Source organism: Botryllus schlosseri, chromosome 8 (assembly GCF_051294905.1).
Source record: "Botryllus schlosseri isolate E-star chromosome 8, Bs_hap1, whole genome shotgun sequence".
Classification (NCBI taxonomy): domain Eukaryota; kingdom Metazoa; phylum Chordata; class Ascidiacea; order Stolidobranchia; family Styelidae; genus Botryllus; species Botryllus schlosseri.
This window is the reverse complement of record NC_137243.1, coordinates 7054246-7068167: the sequence shown is the minus strand read 5'-3', so window position 1 is coordinate 7068167 and position 13922 is coordinate 7054246. Positions and strand designations below refer to the sequence as shown.

Genomic DNA, 13922 nt, shown 5'->3' with positions numbered 1-13922 from the left:
GAAAGTTGACCCGACACCCGACCGAAGTTCACCGGACAATGTGAAGTGAAAAACTGTATTTTGGGCACCGGGCGAGAAAGATGACCTTTTTTCGCAACTCGTAAACATACAGTATATCAGTCCATCTCTGCCTGCGACAGGCTGGAAAAATGACGTCAAATTGACTTTCTGCTTTCTTTCGCTAAACGATCATCATATTTTCGTAATAACTGTTCGATAAGCGAGGCACGAGGATAGTAGTAAATACCATTATTACAAAGTCACATTTGCAAGTTACTATAACGCAAATTTTCACCCCTTCAAGGGTTATTAAAGTCCGGACCGCAACCGCAAAGGGTATAATTTTGGGTCGACACGGAGCCAGATCCATCTGTTAATATGTATGTAATATTTGATGACTATATTGCAAAAAATCTTGCGATCGTTATTACATATCCAAGGTCACTGTGTTGGGTACTGTTGCCAAAAAGCGAGATACGCAGAAAATATGACTTTTTCGTGAGAATTCATGATAAGATTTGTCTTGAAAACATGGTCGAAGACCGTTGGAATGAACTAGTGTAGTAGTGTGCAACTAGGGTTGCCATACGTCCGGAATTTACCAGACATTACCGGAATTTCACTGTTAAAACTGCGTCCGGGAGGAATTTTTAAATTATGCCTAAGCATCCGGAATTTTGAAGGCTTGAAGTAAGCTCATAATTTTTTTGTAAATCAAAATATGCAATAGCCTACTATTTTTGAGTAGATTTATAGTACGCCTACATAAAAATTTTCTTCGCTCTGGGCGCGATTAAGTATTACGTATATTGGTTCTAATATTAGGACTACACTACCACCATAGCAATTTACAACGTTGTAAATTGCTATGCTACCACCGTCGCAAAAACCGCGAACAAAAATAAATAAAAGTAACATTCATCATTTACAAAAATAATTCTAATTGTAATCGCAATTACAATATAACGGTATTTGCAGAGAGTCGGTTTAGGTCGTTTGGATGCTTTATTCAAAGACAGTGGTTCTAAACCTGGGGCATTTTGTCTTTATTCTGGGGTTCACAAAGATGTGGAACGTAATCAGCTCATCAAATGTTGAGCTGGGCTGCGGAAAATTTCCAAGTTGGTGATGGAGTCGCGGCCATAGATGTTGTAAACCACCAGATGAGCGGTGGTTATATAGCTCAGTGCCCAGTTGTGCAGTGTGCACCGGCATTAGGATGATAAATAATCTGACCAGTGTGACTTGAACATGACTAAACAATGTACATTTACGCTTCTTGCGTTTTCGAAGTCATCATCCTCCACCTGCTCTGCCGCTAACTGTGATCATGTGGGCGGAGAGAGGATCAAAAATTATATAGTAATGTTTGGCAGAGCCAAGACAGTAGTGACACAATTCATTTAAATCATTCAACGAACAGATGCATATAGCAACCAGATGAATGTAATAGAAAGCCCCCAAAAGTTGCATCGATTACCCTACGGTGGGCCCAAGGTCGGTGTTTATTTGGGCGAGAGGGGCCGGACTGAAAAAAATGAAACTTCGGCCCTGGTTACAACATACAACCACGTACTCCTGAACCTGATCGCGACCACCTCTAGTCGATAGACAAAGCTTTGCTGGCGTGACGTCATATTGACCGACAAAACGCTCACTTCTCAGTTTGAAATACGCTAGAGGGCGCTAAAGAACGTCCGGAATTTGTGCCACAAAAATATGCTAACCCTATGTGCAGGGTTGCCATCGACATGGACTTAAAAATAAGGACAGTCGAAAAATTAGATTAGCATGAAAAAGCGTTTTTGTACAGAATTTGTATTTATACGAGCCGTGGCTGGCATATCACATTCCATACTTTTCGCCAGAAACAATCTGCCCCAGAAACCTCTTAAAGAGTGCTTCATGAATCTCAACGACAGCTCAGGTCTAGGTTTACCTTTACCTATATGCGCAAGTGCAATATAATTTAGATGAATTCATGAATAATTTATAGCTTTACTATTTTTTAACCAATGTGTCGACTGTACTGTGCCTTTTTTCACTACGCAATAAATGCTACCTTCCCTACAGCTTATTCTGCCGTAGACTAAACAGCAGTAACCTGGTAGGCTACTGCTGTTTACCGCTAAAATGACGTCCGCTGCGGTAGCTTGGCACAGCCGAAACTGCTGTATATCACCACTCCGCACTGCCCTAGCTATCTCACCACTTAGAAGTCAAATCCTGTGGTGTGTAGGCCTACTGTGTACGTTACGAGAGTTCCTTTCGCTTATGATGTCATAAAATCTTGACGCAAAAGCATAATTTTAAAATATTATGCAATGAGATACCAGAGGAAAACGATGGAAGTTCTGTAGTGGTTGAAAATAAGACAATATAAGGACGCAAGTCGAAAACAAGGACAGTTGAGTTTTCTAAGACGTGGCCCTTCAAAATAAGGACAAATCTTAGAAATAAGGACGGTATGGCAACCCTGTTTATGTGCAACGAGCGAGTTCATGCCTATGAGACTCATTCATTTCGAAGCCACTAAATTTTAGTCTGCGCAAGGTCCTGGAATCCTAAAAAATCAGCCTCGAAATTTGCATTGTGCTCGGGTTTAACATTGTGACGCAACAATACTGTCTAGCTCTTTTTTCTTAGCTTCACTCTCCTTTTGCCAGACTGAATTGTTGCGTCACAATCCCAAACTGAATCACAATGCAAATTTCTAGGCTGATTTTGGGGGGTTCCAGAACCATGAAAATTTATATTTTCGCAATCAGTACAGCAGCAGCTTTCCATTGATGCCCGTTTTATCGAATTTTGCGCTCGGCAAGCCTGTCAAAAAGAGCCATGAAGTTGCCCTTGGTCAAATGGAAAGTATGACGTAATCCAAATGCATTGAGCCGTTCCCTCTCCTGTCCACGCTGTATGACACTACGCTCACACTGTGATGTTGGCGACAGACGTAATTTGGAAATTTTTAGAAATCATCAAGGAAACGCAATGGTCCGCTGACGACGTTAGGCAGATTCGAACGGAGTGCTTCAAGAAGACCTCGATAACCACACTTGCTCGCGGTCCCTAAGGTTCCATCCCAACGTGAAGCTGCTTCAGAAAGCAGTAAAATCCATGTCCTTTTCGTCGGCGGTCGGCGACTCAAGCTCCTTCAATTCGATTTTTTAGAATTATGAGATCCTGAACTCTCAATTATGTAATTAGATTATGATCTTCCGCAATATGCATGCGTCACAGAACTGCCTCTGGAAAATTTTATCGAAACTTCGAGAAGTCTAGGAACCTCGTAAGATGACTCCGTCAGATCGCACTGTGCGGGCATACTTATGACATACGGCAGCAAATAAAATTAACTGACCACGAAAATCAGTTTAAACCACGCGAACGTCCATTTCTTATAATTTACACACAGTACTATAGAGAAAAGCAGCGAAACTAGATCATTGATTTTTTAGCGAGGCAAACAAATTTGATGGGTACGGCAACTTGCTATTCTGGATCGGACAGATAAGATGAGCATATATATGAAGTTTGGTCTGACAGGAATCGAGTTGGAGACCTCAATAGAAAATAGAGTATCCCATATCAGATTCATCCTCGCTACCTTTGAAGCGCAAGAAAGCGCCTTGAAAGGGTGCCCCACTTGATAATATTTTATCACTGTTTCAAGCATCATTCACATCACGGCGTTCTTTGTTATTGTATATCGAGAATTGCAATGGGCGAACACAACATACTTCAGCTACGCTTTTTATTATGGGACATGTTGACGAACCTACCAAATACTGATAGTACTTTAATAACTCATGCAGCGAGATTTGGGCCTCACCATTGCTGAAATCTCACAATCCTATCAATTGCGTCACTATCAAATACTTTCCCTGATGAACAGTGTCCAGCTCGGATTATCATAATGCTTACAAAAAAACGCAGAAAGTATGTGCTCTAACCACCGTACAAATTGTGTATAACGAAAAATTAAATGCGAATAAGCATACACCTAGTCGTAATGAAACATACTGAGATCACACACTGAAACTAGAACATTTGACTTTTCACGAATTCCAGAGATATAGAATACTCATTGTAAATTATGATCATAGATTCTTTGGCTTTCAGTAATTCAACCCCATTAAAATATATAGTCTCTCGTATTACATCTATTTTATACTGATTCTTTTTTACGTAACGCATATCACTAGGCTTCGTTTTCAGGCTACCCGCAATGGCTTGCAGTTCATAGATTCAAGACCGACGTCTCTCAGTAAAATTAGACGTTAACATAGATACCGAACCATCACGGTCATTCCCGGTCGGGGAAGCACATAATTTACCGACATTACTTCCAATAACGGAAGAGTCAGTGAAATTCGCGCATTCCTCATCCAGTTCGAAATCCGATATGTATTTTGAGTTGTCCAAGTTCTTATACCTGTGCGTAAGCGATGGCACTTGATCTGCAGGTACGGCCCGCGACGCTGGCGTTTCATCGCGTATATCGACCATTTCGTGCACGGCGTGTTTCCGCGTGCGCGCGTATGAGTCTTGAGCGCTGGCATCCTCATGTTTCACCCTACTCAGTACCTCAGACCTCGTGCTCTCGTGACCGCTACTATTGTCATCACTTTGAATATTGTCTGACAACCTCCGTTTCTTTAAAAGAGGTTCCGATCCACGCGAGTTCGAATCTATTTCTTTACTCGCAGGATCTGCAGACCCGTGGGTTCGTACGTGCGGTATTTGCGACGGCGTGACACGTTGCGCAAAGTTGCCGTGCGCGGCACTCATAGATTGCAATCTGTCCTCAAACAATTTATCAATATAGCTCTTACTTCTGACGGGCTTCCCTTCCGGGATTTCGCTCATCAGATATTGCACGGCCAGGTCTACTTCCAAAAAGCGCGCGACTTCCAGTATCTCCAGAAGCTGACTTTCGGAGTAAGTCCTGATTTTGTTCAATTTCCCGGTGTAGACGATTTCCATCAGGCCTTCCACGGAATCGGTTCCGCCTTTTTTCAAGTGTATCGTGCCACAGCCCATTTCCACAAAAGAGTTTACCTTTCTTGACATCGCGCCAAGCACGCAAGAGTGCACGTTTATGACAAAGTCTTCCTTCGAAGATACACTGTTACATTTTTTCGTGACTTTCCCCGTTTCCGATATCACCACTTCGTTTGATGACTTTTTTTGCGACACGATACACATGTCGCAGTACTTCCCGGCCAAGTACTGCTGATATAACAAATGCAGCATTAGACCGCCGTGAACAAAGTCAACCTTTGGAGTAGACAGAGAATAGTTTTTAAGGTCGGAAAAATGCGATAACGGATATCCCGACGCAGTTTCTGCAGTAGTGCTAGAGGATGGTTCTTCATTCGCATCAGACGTTGAAGATATATCTCCATAAAGCAAAACAGACGACCTGTCGTCACATTTGTAGTCACTCGAACCCCGTCTAAACTGATGGGCTTCCGTGCGATTCTCACGGGCAATGTTTCGGTGAACAAACGAGGGGGCATTATCATCTGTAGGAATGATTGGTAGCAATTTTGGTGCCCCTGATATACTACTACCCCATGACGACTCTACAGCAGACCGTTCACTCCCAAAGCTGTCCACACCAACCGAAGTAGGCGTCTCTACGCTGTCGATATAGTCCTCGTCTGGAACCTTCCGAAAAATTTGCGTATCGCCACCCGACATGTCATTCACGCCTTTGGGTATTCCGAACGCGAGAACCTTAAACTCGCTGCATCGTTTCAAGTGATTCATCAATGAGGTGGTGCCGAGGTTGGCTTGTCCGCGGCAGACTAGCTGACGGCAGTAGTTGCAGAGAGCCTTTTTCGGATACAGCACGGGAATCGTAAAATGGTTCCATACGATAGACGTCTTTCTTCCCATGCTGTAGGAAGCGCGCTGGCCGTTCTTTTTAAAATCAACTATTCTTGAGCCCGATGCACAAACCTAGACGGAAAGTAACCAGTGTTGCCAACTCCGGATGGAAGAAAATCGCTAAAACGGGTGTCAAAAATCACTAGATGTCGCTAAATATTGAGAAAAAAGCGCTAAATCTTCATTAATTGCTGAAGCTGTTAAATTGAACCATTATATCAATACATTTTTCTCAGCTATATTTTACTCGTCTGGGGCCAAAGTCACTTATCACATTTCTAGTTCATAATACGTAATAGTCATCTCTAAGCGGGACAAAACGTGCAGTGCATTTCTATAAAGCAGATCGCTTTGCGCAATGATCGCTATACGTGACCACAGAGTAGGTTTGCAGGCATAACCGCTCACTACAGAAGCGTGCCTTGCTCGATGCGTCCGTGGCTGCGTGATGCGATGTACCGTGGAAATGCGCTTGACTTCTTCTCTAAACTGTGTTGGAGTACTTGAACACGACATGCGACTTGACACATGTGTACACGACATGCGACTTGACCCGACACAACACGACTTGAACCGGGTTTGCCAGCCACTATAAGTAGAGACCTTGAGGAAATATCCGAGGACCAACCCGGGTATGAAATGTAATTAATCTGGTCTTGAACGAAAGCTAGTGTCACACTGATTCCGACGATACAAATTAAATTCATGTCAGGACAATGGAACGACCTCAAAACAGCCCCTAAAGTCTGAAAATCGGCATTGATCAGAACAATCGCTGGACGAAATTGGTCATTGTTACGTTCATTGTGTTGCGGCGGTGCCATTGTTGGAGCAATGCCGGTTTTCAGACTTTGAGGGCTGTTTCGGGGTGCATGGTTCCATTGTCCCGATGAGATTTTATTTTTATTTTCGAAATCACTGCGAGGTCTGCGACACTATTTTTCGATCACGGCCAATTATATATAATTTCAGCGCTCAGGTCGCCAGATGTAGTACTGCCAATTATGCAACTTTTAGATTACTCAGCAAGAAGAGACACTGTGTTTGCCCATGCGTAACCGCCAGGAGTTGCGTATCTACTATCTATCCGTAGGTTAGCAATCATTAATTATATATCATCGGAGTCCGCACTCTGGTGACCGGTATAGCCAATGCAGTCGTCAGTCAGAACTGATCTTTATTGGTTATTTTCGGTAAAAAAGCGCTAAATACTTCTTCAAAAATCGCTAGATTTATCGCTAGATCAATATTTTTAGGCGCTAAACCGGATGAAAAATCGCTAGATCTAGCGCGAAAATCGCTAAATTGGCAACACTGATAGTAACAGTGTTTTCATGATTTCCAAAAGATGAAAACTTATAAGTGAATCCCCTTACACATTACAGCATGATATAACAGTCGAAGTTTCAGATACAATGCAAACTTGATTAAAACTACAAATATATCAAATTGCTTAGGTAGGTCCAACTTGTGCAGAGCATATTTTGCATTCTTTGAAGTCATTTACTTCCGAATAAGAATAACATGGACGATGGGCATTCAAGTGTGAAGGTGACTGCGGTTTAACATATAGTCTACAAATTATCAGTTACTTTTCTCATTGAAGTAAAAAATTCATCACAGACCGTTGTGCAAGTTTTTTTAGAAAGTAATTTACATGAAATTATTGGAGTATACCCAGTTATTATAATTACTCAGTCAATTCCAATACCAGGAATTTGTGTATCATTTGAAAATCGCAATTGCTTTGTTCGTGCTTGCGTTATTTCTCTCCTGTATTTTGAAATTGAAATTTTACTCTGTGCCGCATCGTAGTTAGCGATTCATTTATTGCTGTTGAACAAATTTTCGAAGCTCTGCATTGTAGCTGATAGTAACCCCTGATGAGTGTCTTTCAAAAATATTCTGTAATAAAAATTTTACATTATTATATCCTATGCTGTAATCCCAGGCATCTCTTTCTTTAGTGTTCGTGTAACGATATCATGAGTATCTTGGTAAACTATCTAACTGTTGCAGAAGATCAGTATGGATGGCAATGTCAAATAGATACCGATATCATTGCATTATCAATCAATTTACATCAGGATGAAAACTGAACCACTTGATGAGCCATAATGAAACCAACATTTAACTTTTGAAATGACTTCTCTGTCATGTGATGCCAATACTATTGCTCAAAATTCAATGACATTGGCAACAAAGATTTGCAACAATGTTTTAACGTTCAGCCTGATTGGAATCTCCGTCCTTTTTTTGAAATAAATCCTGCGTGATAGAAGCTTTTTTCGCGTGACAGAGTCAACTTTGAGGCGTGACAAGCAAAATTACTGACTTCAAATGACTGTGTTAAGCCAGTGACAGGAGATCAGATGCTAATGGTTAGCAACTGGCAAAGGTGCAAGTACTTTACCAACAGACAGTAATCAACAGATCCTGGCTGGAGGATTAGGTCAAAACATTATATACCACATACTAACTGGAATATAGCATTTCGGGTGGCTGAGAACATTTGACTTTTTTTCAACGACCCGTGACGGCGTGACCGCGTGCAACTGGCGACCAAGTCGGCGTGATCCTGCGTGCCTTGGACACCGATTCCATACTGGACGTTCAGATACTTGGATAGGCCTACTTACAGACACAATCATAATCATTGCTGCGGCATTTTTCCAAGCACATAATGCAAAACATATCACATTATGACATATTCTCTGAAATCGACATGAAACGTTTTAAGAATTTCAAACTCTGACCATAAAATCAGCACAGGGGCCTCTTTTAAATGTGATCTTAGTTATGTATATTATTCAATATTATGGAAACACAATTTCACTGACCATAACACTTACCAGTCACCAATATGCGTTGAAGTTGAAGCTCCGTCGTCCTTAATGCTAAGGAGGATCAGACAGATTCACAAATACCGTTAATTGCTCTGGATGCGGTGTTAAAACGATACCAATCCAATATGGTACCGTGCGATAGGTACAACTCTAAATCCTAATTCTGAAAAACATACAGTACGCATGACATATCCAACTTTCCAATCTTGGTCCAACCTTGCAAACTTGTTTTATACACTACAAAAAAAAATTAGACAAATTTGGTCTCAAATTTAGGAAATGAGGATGATTTGGTCTCATTTTCAGCAATTTTAGTCTCACTGATGAATTGAGGTCTTGAAATTGAGACTGATTCATCTGTTTAAGACCATATATAATTGTCACAATTATTCGGTCTTAAAAATGAGACTAATAAAACGCATCTCATAAGACATATTGTGCTTATTAAGACAATTTTTGATGTGTCAGTATTTTTGGTCTTGTTTTTAAGACAAATTTCGCTCATCAAAAAACGACATGATTTGTGGTCTTAAAAATGAGACCGGAAGGTTGACATGGGTCAGGAGCTCTATGACATAACTAGCTTAATGAGACAATTTCTGATGTGTCAGTATTTTTGGTCTTGTTTTCAAGACAGATTTCGCTAATCAAGTAACAACATGATTTGTGGTCTTAAAAATGAGACCGGAAAGTTGACATGGGTCAGGAGCTCTAAGACATAACAAGCTTATTGAGACAGTTTTTGATGTGTCAGTATTTTTGGTCTTGTTTCTAAGACAAATTTCACTAATCAAAAAATGACATGATTTGTGGTCTTAAAAATGAGACCGGAAAGTTGACATGGGTCAGGAGCTCTATGACATAACTAGCTTAATGAGACAATTTCTGATGTGTCAGTATTTTTGGTCTTGTTTTCAAGACAGATTTCGCTAATCAAGTAACAACATGATTTGTGGTCTTAAAAATGAGACCGGAAAGTTGACATGGGTCAGGAGCTCTAAGACATAACAAGCTTATTGAGACAGTTTTTGATGTGTCAGTATTTTTGGTCTTGTTTCTAAGACAAATTTCACTAATCAAGAAATGACATGATTTGTGGTCTTATAAATGAGAGTGGAAAGTCGACATGGGCCAAGAGCATAAGACATAACTGGCTTTTTGAGACAGTTTTTGATGTGTCAGTATTTTTGGTCTTGTTTTTAAGTCGGATTTCGCTAATCAAGAAACAACATGGTTTGTGGTCTTGAAAATGAGACCGGAAAGTTGACATGGGCCAAGAGCATAAAATTAGACAAATTTGGTCTCAAATCGTTTTTTAGCAAAAAAAGTCTTGAAGACCAATTAGTGTTACCAAGTACTTTCCGTCTCAAAAGTAAGACCCAACATGATCGATAATAGAAGCACTGCTTTGGAGGCATCCTTTTCAATGTTAGGTTCTGAGTGAAGGGGGAGAGTGAGAGAGACCATGGGACAATACTTATCTAAGGACTTCACAGACACAGCTAGCTTATCGAGATAATTTTTGATGCTTCAGTTTTTTTGGTCTTGTTTTTAAGACGAATTGTGCAGTATTTTTGGTCTCATTTTACCCACTCACCATAAATGCTATTTTCGACTCAGACAACCATATATATATTGAGCTGAATAGTACATGTGAGTAGTAAGTGGCATATACCTTCATAACTATATCTAGTGAATATCTTGTAAACTCCTTGGTACAGTATCATCTCAACACTGCAAATTCTGGTCTCTCTCATCCTTCCCCTTCGCTCAGACCTCTAACATTGAAAAGGATGCCCCCAAGGCACTGCTACTATTTTCGATCAATTTCTGTCTTACTTTTGAGACATAAAGTACTTGGTAAGACTAAATTGGTCTTTAAGACTTTTTTTTGTAAAAAATCGATTCGAGACAGAATGTACTTGGTAAGACTAATTGGTCTTTAAGACTTTTTTTTTGTAAAAAATCGATTTGAGACATTGAGACCAAATTTGTCTAATTTTTTTTTGTAGTGTAGGTTTCGAATTGACAACTCGCTAAATTTTTTGATCTCCGATTTATCGCTTCTATTATTTTCTTAGAATTTGGAATTCTTATATTATTTTTTTAATATTGTGGCTCATTATCCTGTTGATGTTCTAACTTTCTTCCCACTGTCTGTATCCTATAACGATTTTACTCATTTAAACCCATTTTAGCATTACCGTAGTTGACTGGGTGATACGCGGGATCTCCTAAGCATCGCTTCACTGCAAAATGTATCATTAGTTGATTGTGATTTTTTATTCAATAAACACTGTCTGTCATGTCATGTCAGCCACTGTTTATACAAATGTAACGTATGAGGAAACGTCAATGTAACTGAGACAGCGAAAGCTCCAAAACCCCACTCTACCTAAATAAGTATATCTTAATCCTGCACTTCGAGATAGTGAAATCAGACACATTTTTTTTCATCTCTACTCATATTTATTCGAAACCATTTCAGCTTCAGCATATCGACGTTGTTTCGATTCCGGCTCCGGCATAATCACTAATCTGGATAGAAAAAGCACGCAGCAATCGGTTAAAGCAAGCAACAATCACTGATCCAGACTCGGATCATTACAATGGGCAAAATCGAATCACACCTATCCAGTCATATATATTTCATATATATATACATTATACAATCATGTATAATATCCTTGCACCTATCTAAACGCTATGCGGGAGTGGCGATCGTGGATTCCAATTTTACAAGCAAGTCGAATCTCGAATACAAATCGAGTATCAATTTATCGATTTCAGTCGATTAGTAAGGGATGAGTTTTTCCTTACCGAATACATACATACATACATACATACATACGCCCCTTGGCAATTGCCACTGAGGGCTGCTAGTTTCTATACTCTCTTACCACAGTGGAAGCCTCGGAATCCCAATTGGTAGCACCGCAGCATTCAATACATCACAACAAACATTATATTCATTGCCAATTTTAGTCCACAAAGCTTTTCGACCGACTCTGATCAGAAGCAAACGATTAGTAAATGCGATTATCCAAATTCGAAACGTGGAATAAATGCTGTGACTGTGACGTATTAATGACAAGAAACAGATACACAGACGGCCTCTATAACAACGCATATGTCACGGTGTAACCTACGTAGGTTATACCAGTGTTGGGATGACTCGAGTCATGACTTGACTCGAGTCAGACTCGAGTCACTTTTTCGTATGACTTGACTTGACTCGTGTCACTTTGCTAAAATGACTTGACTTGACTTGACTCGGCGTATCACTCGGCGTATCTCTCACAAATATATTGATCGCAAACGAAGTGATCGAAGCTTACAGCCTACATGTCATAAACTAGAATTTAGTAAAGTAGTTTAATAGCAAAATGTCTATTTCTGTTCTGTGTTCTTAACTTAACCAAACCTCGTGTTATATTGAAATTGAATTCGAAAATAGTTTATATAGTCCTCAACCATTGACGCAGGCTCGAACTGTATCATATCAATTTGCAGAAGGGTAATGTATTGCATCTTACTAATTTATTTCTCTATTCTCTATTTTGGCTGGTTTCTATAAACTGAGGCTGTGCAATTACTAACGTAGTTTATTAGTTCTACTTATATGTGAGCGATACAACGCCTTACATGCGTGTATATTTAACTCTATATTCCTTCATCAGTTCAAAATCAATGACCACTCAATCTGTATTTCAGACAGCTAGCAAAATACAATGACGTAATCACGCCTCATACCTCGAAAAGGCAATTTGACTTGGATTGTGACTTGACTCGTGACTTGACTTGACTTGACTCGACTTGACTCGAGTCACCTCCAAAAATCGAGTGACTTGACTTGACTCGAGTCACCTTCGAAAATCGATTGACTTGACTTGACTCGAGTCAAAATGTGTCATGACTCGAAATGACTCGTGACTCGAACGTGGTGACTTGATCCCAACACTGGGTTATACATTCTTTGTTTGTACCATGGCAGGTAGGCCTACTACCGTAGGCTTTACCCAGGGATATCTAGATATCCCTGGCTTTACCATAGGTTCTAACGCGCATAGGTTAGTAATCTATACATGCCATTGGCAAGCACCTGTTGGATAGGGTTGTCATACGTCCTCCTGAAGATTTGCCCACTTTTTTGACATTTTCGAAAGTGTCCTCGGATGACGCCCAAATGTCCTCTTTTTTAAGAATTTGTCCTCTTTTTTTGAAAATTTTGGTTAACTGTATGTTAAAGTTGAACTGAGATATAGGAAATCAGTACTCAAGTAACGGTCCGGCGGGTCTTTCGGGAGTTGAGCAGAGGTGGTCAAAGTAGTCACCATCGCTACTCAAGTAGAAGTAGAAGTAACACCGAAATTTCTACTCAAGTAGAAGTAGGAGTGGTGGTTCACACGTAAGTAAGTAGGTATTCTACGCTTATTTTTGCCTACAAAACCGAAAACTGTCAAATAGAAGTAGAAGTAGTCTAAAATCATAACTACTTAAAAAGTAGTGTGAGTAGGAAAAATCTACTTCAAGTACTTCATAAAGTAGAAGTACTTCGTTACTGACCACCTCTGGAGTTGAGCCGTCGGAGAATTCAATGAAAGTGTGTATTTTTGTAGCTGAGTGGGAAAAATGACCTTTTTGTAGTCAGCAACCAAGTAAAAACTCGCAATGAATTTACCAATTGTTCCTGATTTTACTCCGGTATTGTAAGTATGGAATTATTTAAAAAGTGTCCTATTTTCAAGTTCCCAAAATATGGTAACCCGCCTACTGTTGGATCATAGTGTCCTATATGGTGTGGACACAAGCAAATCTCAGTAAAATTGCTCTACGTCACACTTTCCATTTGGCTAAAGGAGATAGTGTAATGGTTATGCGTCCGGCTTCTCGAGCGATAGGTCGTGGGTTCGATCCCCTGCCGGGTCATACCAAAGACTCGAAAATTGGTATCCGCAGCTATCCTGCTAGGCGCTCAGCAATCACGGATAGCATGGAGGAGAAAAAAACGGGGGCGCAGACTAGATGACCTCATGGGGCCGTATCACAACTCCGTCGTCAAAGCATCTCGATGGTGCAGGCGAAAAAGAATATCATATCTCTCTCTCTCTGACGGTAATTTTTGACCGGCTTGCCGAGCATCAAATTTGATAAAACGGGTATCAATCGAAAGCTGCCGCT

At 40.3% G+C, this 13922-nt stretch overlaps 1 protein-coding gene across 2 annotated transcripts; it reads right to left on the bottom strand.

The window, feature by feature from the left end:
• Nucleotides 1-3385: 3385 nt before the first annotated feature.
• Nucleotides 3386-11761, bottom strand: LOC145444894 (uncharacterized). 2 transcript variants are annotated; one of them, XM_080322945.1, is made up of 3 exons: nucleotides 11642-11761; nucleotides 8748-8904; nucleotides 3386-5967 (listed from the first exon to the last, which is right to left on the bottom strand). In XM_080322945.1, exon 3 carries the CDS (start codon nucleotides 5902-5904, stop codon nucleotides 4249-4251), a length of 1656 nt encoding a protein of 551 aa, XP_080179071.1. In that variant the 5' UTR covers nucleotides 5905-5967; nucleotides 8748-8904; nucleotides 11642-11761; the 3' UTR covers nucleotides 3386-4248. The 2 variants fall into 2 exon arrangements, with proteins under 2 accessions (XP_080179071.1, XP_080179072.1); XM_080322946.1 differs by lacking the exon at nucleotides 11642-11761 and adding an exon at nucleotides 7573-7800 and having other exon boundaries at nucleotides 8748-8966.
• Nucleotides 11762-13922: the final 2161 nt, after the last annotated feature.

What these genes read in the sequence shown, in the direction of transcription:
- LOC145444894 (XM_080322945.1), bottom strand. Translation starts at nt 5,904, where the DNA reads ATGGGAAGAAAGACGTCTATCGTATGGAACCATTTTACGATTCCCGTG.